The 8,239-nt window shown below is 34.7% G+C and overlaps 2 protein-coding genes across 9 annotated transcripts in view; both read right to left on the bottom strand.

Annotated features, from left to right (window-relative positions):
* Window positions 1–1,234: 1,234 nt before the first annotated feature.
* LOC101504141 (uncharacterized) lies at window positions 1,235–3,223 on the bottom strand. Of its 8 annotated transcripts, none has more exons than XM_073365759.1 (3): window positions 2,445–3,223; window positions 1,911–2,228; window positions 1,235–1,826 (listed from the first exon to the last, which is right to left on the bottom strand). In XM_073365759.1, the coding sequence occupies exons 1-3, from the start codon at window positions 3,118–3,120 to the stop codon at window positions 1,516–1,518; spliced, it is 1,305 nt and encodes a 434-aa protein (XP_073221860.1). In that variant the 5' UTR covers window positions 3,121–3,223; the 3' UTR covers window positions 1,235–1,515. The 8 variants fall into 8 exon arrangements, with proteins under 8 accessions (XP_073221860.1, XP_073221862.1, XP_073221859.1 ...); XM_073365761.1 differs by having other exon boundaries at window positions 1,235–1,880; window positions 1,977–2,228; window positions 2,445–3,220; XM_073365758.1 differs by having other exon boundaries at window positions 1,235–1,983; window positions 2,062–2,228; window positions 2,445–3,219.
* A 1,415-nt stretch (window positions 3,224–4,638) lies between these two features.
* The window catches only part of LOC101503824 (uncharacterized), a 17,905-nt gene continuing 14,304 nt past the window's right edge, over window positions 4,639–8,239 (bottom strand). Inside the window, exons 22-27 of the mRNA XM_004494376.4 lie at window positions 7,781–8,011; window positions 7,254–7,345; window positions 5,913–6,141; window positions 5,478–5,831; window positions 5,266–5,339; window positions 4,639–5,166 (exon numbers count right to left, since the gene is read on the bottom strand). Of these exons, the coding sequence (XP_004494433.1) occupies window positions 5,061–5,166; window positions 5,266–5,339; window positions 5,478–5,831; window positions 5,913–6,141; window positions 7,254–7,345; window positions 7,781–8,011 (1,086 nt within the window). The 3' untranslated portion in view covers window positions 4,639–5,060. The remainder of the gene's footprint in view (window positions 5,167–5,265; window positions 5,340–5,477; window positions 5,832–5,912; window positions 6,142–7,253; window positions 7,346–7,780; window positions 8,012–8,239) is intronic.

Genomic DNA, 8,239 nt, shown 5'->3' with positions numbered 1-8,239 from the left:
AAAGTTCTATACCTTTTAATTATCTCAAAATAAAAATTATATCTATCTTAATCAACTAATCATTCTTTCTTGTTTTAAATAATTTTATTTTAATTACAAATCTCTCTCCTAAATACATAGTCACCAAATATGAAAATTAAAGGGCATACTTTTCCTTAATTATAGTCAAATATATGATATAAATGTTATAATAATTTGAAATTCTATATATAACCAACAATTGAAATAGATATGACTTAAAAAGAAAATTTGAAACACGTCTAAAGAGAATGAATGTATGAAACGTGTCTGATTTACTAACACAACACTTTGAAGAGATGATTATGTTTTACAACCTAAAATTCTTAAAATCATATAATTTACCTATTTCAACGTCTTTATCTTGTAGTGCATATTTACATCATATTTGAAGTCATTTATTTTTATTTATTACTGCATATTTACTCTTTTTCATATGTCTAAACAACATAATTAATGTCAACTCTTTTTTAATATTCAATGTTATCTACGCAATCAACTTAACTAAGTATTTGTTTTAACTCTTATTAGATATTTTAAAACGAGTAAAATAAAAAAAATAAAAAAAAGAATAGGAAGAAGTAAAATATAGGGAAATATAATGAAACAAAATATTCATTATATTGTTTTATTATTTGACAACATAATGAAATATAAAAGGTAGTATTTCATTGAGGGAAAGAAAATAAAAGAAAAAAAATATGAAATGAAATGAAATTAATATATTTCATCATATCCTACTTCATTCAACTCATTTGTTAAAATTCAAATAACAGAATGTCTTTAGTTACCACTTCATTCTACCAGATTGTATCAATAAATAAATAAAACTCTTAAATTTATTATTATTATTATAATAATAATCAATGTTCACCCTTGTCAATAGAGTCAATCAAATACTTCAAAACTTTTTCAAAAAAATCCAATCATGCATATATGTGAGAAAAAATATTTGACAATTGTAATAGTTATTTTATATAAGTTGGTAATTGTTAATACCACCATGACTCAACGATAAATTAAATGATAGGTATGATAAACAATCTTATGATTTATAATACCATAAGATGGTTTTTAATTTCCATAAATATTGATATTTGTTATTATACATACATAGCATGAAATTTCTATCACATTATCATGACATGTGTTTATAATTAGTTATTTTAATACACAAACTTTTTTTAGCGTAGAAATCAAATAAGGTACTCCAAGATAATTTACAACACTCATATATTGTCCACTAATTACTTGCAATAGGCCATATAATAACAATCTACATAAATCTCAACTATAGAAGTTAAGATAGATGATGATCTTTACATTCAATACTTATATCAGAGTGGTGTACAATATCACTGTAATCACTTCTTATTTCTATTAATTATAATATATTGAGTTTCATCTACAATAACTCAATTATTTATTCTTTCAACTATACTAAAATCTCTTCGTGTATATAATTAAAGGTCAATACCTCCACCACTTACCCAAATTTTAAGCTTGAGGATCACCTTTATTTTTTGCATGAACACTTTTTTTGGTAATACCAAATTTAGTATCTTTAGAAACTCTAAGTATGCCCTTTCTACTTTCGTCAATTTTAGCACCTCTAGTTGCAATAACACCTGCTCGTGCACCACCATTAACTCTTGCTCCTACACCTCCACCAGTTCCAATACCTCCTCCTGCACTAGCACCAACGCCTCCATTTGCACCTCCTCCAGTACCAACACCAGCTTCGCCTCCTAAACGTCCACCTCCACTAGCACCAACTCCTCCTCCTAAACCTCCACCAGCACCAGCACCTCTATTTGCACCTCCTCCAGTACCAACACCAGCTCCGCCTCCTAAACCACCACCTCCACTAGCACCAGCTCCTCCTCCTAAACCTCCTCCAACACCAACACCTCCATTTGCACCTCCTCCAGTACCAACACCAGCTCCGCCTCCTAAACCTCCACCAGCACCAGCTCCTCCTCCAACACCAACACCTCCATTTGCACCTCCTCCAGTACCAACACCAGCTCCGCCTCCTAAACCTCCACCAGCACCAGCTCCTCCTCCAACACCAACACCTCCATTTGCACCTCCTCCAGTACCAACACCAGCTCCGCCTCCTAAACCTCCACCAGCACCAGCTCCTCCTCCAACACCAACACCTCCATTTGCACCTCCTCCAGTACCAACACCAGCTCCGCCTCCTAAACCTCCACCAGCACCAGCTCCTCCTCCAACACCAACACCTCCATTTGCACCTCCTCCAGTACCAACACCAGCTCTGCCTCCTAAACCTCCACCAGCACCAGCTCTTCCTCCTAAACCTCCTCCAACACCAACACCTCCATTTGCACCTCCTCCACTACCAACACCAGCACCAGCTCCTCCTCCTAAACCTCCACTAGCACCGGCTCCGCCTCCTAAACCTCCACCAGCACCAGCTCCGCCTCCTAAACCTCCACCTCCACCAGCTCCTCCTCCTAAACCTCCACCAACACCAGCTCCTCCTCCTAAACCTCCACCAGCACCAGCACCAGCTCCTCCTCCTAAACTTCCACCAGCACCAGCACCAGCTCCTCCTCCAACACCAACACCTCCATTTGCACCTCTTCCAGTACCAACACCAGCTCCGCCTCCTAAACCTCCACCTCTACCAGCACCAGCTTCTCCTCCTAAACCTCCACTAGCACCAGCACCAGCTCCTCCTCCAACACCAACACCTCCATTTGCACCTCCTCCAGTACCAACACCAGCTCCGCCTCCTAAACCTCCACCTCCACCAGCTCCTCCTCCTAAACCTCCACCAACACCAGCACCAGCACCAACTCCTCCTCCAGCACCAGTTCCTCCTCCTAAACCTCCACCAGCACCAACTTTTCCTCCTAAACCTCCATCAGCACTAGCTCCTCCTCCTGCACTACCACCAACCCCTCCTCCTACACCTCCACCAAGACCACCACCTGCACCAACATGGTTTCCTTCTGCTCCTTTTCCATTTCCAAAACCACCGCAATTTTGAACTTTTTTTCCTTCTACTATCCCAATGATTATTATTGTTAGTAACATAATATGCATTATAACATTGCGTGAAAGCATAGTCATATTTTGTTCGGAATTACAAATATTAAAGAAATTATGTATCAAAAATGAAAAATAATTTGAAAAGGGGATTGTAGTTGAATGGGTTATTTTGACAAACAATTCTATTTATAGGATAAATTTTAAACATGATCTTACAATGATGTGGCAACTAGCACTAAATTTGACAGATTTCTACATGCTTTTAGAAGTAGCTTATGGCCACGGTTGCAACCTTTAGTTTCACTAAAATTCACTAATTGAATTAGTGCATATGCCGCCAAGCATTTTGTTACACTCAAATAGTACGTGTCAATATGCATAGCCATCAATGATATTAATCATTAGCACAAGGCACAATGGATCCTCCACTATAAGCTTCAACAAACTACTTAATAAGACGTGTCCCTATTGACACTTTCATTGCAAAATAAGAATCCCAATATTCAACGTAATGTTTTGATAAGTAAGAGCTGGAAAATTTATAAAATTTATTTGATATTTTGAAATCTTTAAAAACTTATTTTAAAGTTTTAAATTTTGCATTCTTAACAAATAAAAGAAATGTTGAAGACTAGTTAGCCTTTTTGTTAAAAAAATAAATAAACTTGTTAACATTTGACTAAAGAAATACAATAGTCCTAAAAAGAGACTAATTAGCATTTGTTTTTAACTTATAATAATGATAATTTGAAAAAAAAAATATGAAGTAAAAATTATACCCAAAATAAGACTATACTATCATAAACTTATTTTTACTTTTTAGGTTTGATTTGTCTATTTTGAAAGTTTGTTTTGATTTGAGAACCTATTTAAATGTCTAATTATTAACATCATTAAATAATTAAATTGTCTATTATTAAATAATTAAATAAATTAACAAACTAACAAATTGATGCATCAATAAGAATAGTTAAATTTTTAATTTCTAACATAATATTTTAAGACATGATTTTATATAATATTTTATTTAAATTATATTTTGTGATATTGTTTTTAAATATTTTAAAATGTACGTAGATTAGTATGTTCAAGTAATTGAAAAGATTAAAAAACTTGATGATATAACGCAATGTACAAAATCTAATAAAATAATAATAGTTTGGGTTAAAAAGCAATACTATGAAATATTATTTAATTATTTTTTAATAGGAAAGACTATTTTGTTGGGATATATGACCTAAATAGAATTTTAAAAAAAAAATAATATTGTCTACTTAAAAAGAATTTGACCTAAACCTACCATAGATTATGTCACAACCTTCTATCTAGGTCGCTCCCCCAACTTAATTAATTTTTCTATATGAAATTTTAACATGATCTAATGCTACCTCTAATTTTATATATAAGAAAAAAAATTACATGAAAATAAAATTTTTCTCATCAAATACAGAAAATATACTGTATATGTAGCATGGCAAACTGCAACAGTTCATCAACTAAACTAATAGAATATAAGGTTAATTTTGTGATTGGACTGAGAAAGTCAGAAAGTAGAGTGATAAGAAGGTCGCATATTCCACCCATGCCCAACTAACAATATTAACAATACTCGTACTAACATTGACTGTTGCAAAAAGAAAAAGAAAATTAAGCCAGTAGCATAATTCTTTAACTAAGTTACAAAACTTAGTTCTTAATTGTATGATGATAAACAAATCAGGCATTTCCAAAGAAGGACAAAACATTCAAGCTTACCTTCACTGCAAAAATATAAATAACAAAAATTACAAGCAATAAATTTATATTGCTTCTATTTGCTTTTACTCGGCAAAAAAAGTTTAGTTAAAAAAAATGCTACTAACAATCAAGTAAGAATTATTAATTACATTCCATTTGCATTTACCCCTCCAGATTAATAAAGAAAAACATCTGAACCTATGAGAGAACGTGAATGATGTCAAACTAACCCAACTAAAAGCTGCAGTTATACTACCATATTCTTTCTGTGGTAGGAATGCGATTTAATAAGTCTTCTTTCGCAACATTGGTTTCCTCACATCTTTTCTTGAAGTCGACGTGGTTCCTGGTGCGGGTATATCTATTGTGGCTTGATACAAATCCTTCAATCTTCACATAGGGATAGGAGGAGGGGATCAATAAAGATGGTCGTAGATTTCCAAAACAAGTTGATGTTAAGGTAAATAGAAATAGGAATATCAAACTTACCTTGGAATGCTGAGAAATAGTGCAACAACTAGAAATCCAACTATAAGGGGGAATACTGGTGCTGGAGTCAACTCCTGCATCGTGCAATTATTAAGAATAATAAATATCTTGTGCCAAATGAACAGAAGAGAACCGAAAAATAGTTAATAGGCGAATCTGAAAACCAGTGCAATCAAGGCCAAAATTGAAAGGAGTGAGACAAAATGAGAAACCTGCTTCAGCTGATCTTCAATCCTGAATCTCAGTGGACCAACATGGATTTGAATATTTTTGTCCAAGTCGACCTCAATGGTATCAGATTCAAATCTAAGTGAGCTTGATGGAAGACCAGACCGAAGCTGCAGAAGATGTCTGCCCTTTGATAAGCCCTTCACTTGGAAGAAGTTAGAAATCGGCAGGGGGAAGACTGACTCTATCTTGGTTGCCTCACTAGCTGACCTGATTTCTACCATCAGATGTTTACGAAGTTCATCGGTACCATTTCCTTCGACATGACAACTTACAATTGTCATCTCTGGCTCCTCAAAAACTATAAAATCCAAACCGTTGGTATCCTCAGTTCCAACCTGGGAACATCAACCAACAAGCTTTCTTCAGATTCAGCATATTGACAGCAAAGCTAAATGAGACAGTAAACAGGAACTAACCTTGATGGAAATAGAATCTGGAGATGCACGCTCTATATTAGAACTTCCTGTAACATCCCTCTTAGCTACTTTGACAACATACACCGTATCAGGCAGTAGTCCTCTCAGACGATAATACCCAGAGGAATCTGTAACAGTTTCCTCAAAATAGCCTTTTGACACTGACCGGGCTTCAACAGAAACTCCTCCTTTGGGTTGGCCAGCTAACAGAGTGACAAAGCCAGTAGCACTGTAAGTACAGCCAATGGAAAAGGTCACGGGGTGTACAGCAATGCAATATAATTTCTAGGAAAAAAGTATAAATAATAAAATTATGCAAACATGTCCATTGCTCGGTGCACTCGGTGGTTAGGTAAAGGTTGTCACTTGTCAGTGATTACTCTGGGTACGAGTTTCATCAGCATAGTTCAAGTGCTTCTTAAATAAGGAAAATTAGTAGTCTTACTTAGCCTTGCAATAGTTTTAGTATGCATCTTCATGTCAGAGGAAACATTGTGCAAAATAGGTAGGATTGCATTCCACTATAATCATGCATACTTGAATAGAAATTATTCTCAGTCAACCCGTTAGGTCAATTACCAACTCAAATGGAATTTACTACACAATTCAGGAATGTAATACACAACAGCCAATATAAAACCTTGTTGAATCTACATTAAATAGATCAATTTCCATTTTCATGTATCTTGCTGGATTATTTAAATAGTGCAGTGGAGTCTGGCTTGCAAATGACAGTTGCGTATAATGTATAATTAGTTACTAATAAAAATATATTTATTTGCTCAGAGATAATATTTGTTGAGTTGTACTTGTACCCCACTCAAACCCCCCAATCCAAACACACTAACACCAGATATACAGCCTTTACCCCAAGGGTTACAGAACACTCATATTTACATCAGTGGCATCCCCCTCCTACACTGTTTTTAAACAAGAGAAGATATCTATGTCTCAAAATTAGTCACCGCACGGTCTCAATTACTTAAAATAACTAGGCAGGTAATAATTATGCTAATATCATATCAATATAGAAAGCGAAAATGAGGCCAGACATACAAAGCAGGAAAAGATACAAGCAAGGCAACGCTTGAGAACTTAAAAGTTCCAAGATATCTTTTTCTATACAAGGTAAAACAAAGACAGCACGCTTTCTGATAATGTTATACAGTTGGTTTCAATGATTCTAAATAAGGCCAAGATAAGATATGAAACCATAATCTACTTTTAAATACCATTGCTACAAAGCTAAAAATTCTTGAAATGCAGTACGCTAGATCCTAACAACAGTTGCTTTAACTTAAATAATAGAAAGGGAAAGTAGGGTGAATAACAAAATGAAACCTGTAAGCTACTCGTGTGGCCTGGAAAATAACTTCCTTGAATTCCCCTGCTCCAAGCTCTATTGCCTGTGCCGAAGGTGAGAAAGCATATTCCTAGGAAAGAAGAAGACCATTTATGATTGAATAAGGCAGTTGACAGAGACATAGCTTTAACAATGACCCACATAATTATAAAAATCTTGAAATAATACTTTATTAACAAATTTTGTAGTCTCTTATGCTTCAACATTGTGTAGTAGACACAAGCAGAAACAATATAATGATTTAGAACAAGCATAACAAGATAACCTACCTGAGCTGAAAAGAAACACAAGATTCTGGATAAGCAAGCTAAACAATTTAACATGATAGCAAAAAGCTAAAAATTGTCATTTTCTTTTTCACATTTTTATTTCTTTTATCAACCACAAGTAGCTTTTTACGCTCCCTTTGTTAGCGTAGAGATGAGTAAGCTAAACAACTCATGCATATCAAGGAAAATACAAGCAGTAGAATGCAATATCACAACAGCTATGTCCAGTATAGTACCTTCAAAACAGGACGCAGATAGAACATTCCAGGAAACAAATTATCGAATAGGAATGCCCCTCCAACCCCAGATACTGAGTTGTTTCTATAACCATTGTCACCGCTCAAAGATAACAGAACTGAAGGAATGAGTTCTTTAGCATCATCTTTGTGATGTATTTGTACTGATATCTGACTAAGCTTCTGACAACTAAATGAATGAGGTCCAACTTGTTTTAAATGATAACCAGGCTGCAAATACAAATAAAAAATTAGTGATAAAAAAATGTAAGCAGGAAGGCTACCACGCACACACACCCCAAACACAGGGAAAAAAAGCTAATAAAATAGCCTTTTGCATTCAGCAGTTAAGTTTATCTTTCATCAAATGATACTCGTAAGAGATTGAGAACAAAAGTATTAGTAAAATAAGCCAATACAATGTAGGAGGCTCCGAACACTGTAGGAATCGGCAGAGTA

This window comes from Cicer arietinum, chromosome 3, assembly GCF_000331145.2.
Source record: "Cicer arietinum cultivar CDC Frontier isolate Library 1 chromosome 3, Cicar.CDCFrontier_v2.0, whole genome shotgun sequence".
Classification (NCBI taxonomy): Eukaryota; Viridiplantae; Streptophyta; class Magnoliopsida; order Fabales; family Fabaceae; genus Cicer; species Cicer arietinum.
Note: the sequence above shows the minus strand (reverse complement) of the source record. Positions and strands in the feature narration are given on the sequence as shown.

Excerpts from the sequence above, each read along its gene's own strand:
- LOC101504141 (XM_073365756.1), bottom strand. The coding sequence starts at position 3,120 with ATGACTATGCTTTCACGCAATGTTATAATGCATATTATGTTACTAACA. Across the intron at positions 2,229-2,444 it reads CGGAGCTGGTGCTGGTGGAG|GTTTAGGAGGCGGAGCTGGT; the intron begins GTTTAGGAGGCG and ends GTGCTGGTGGAG.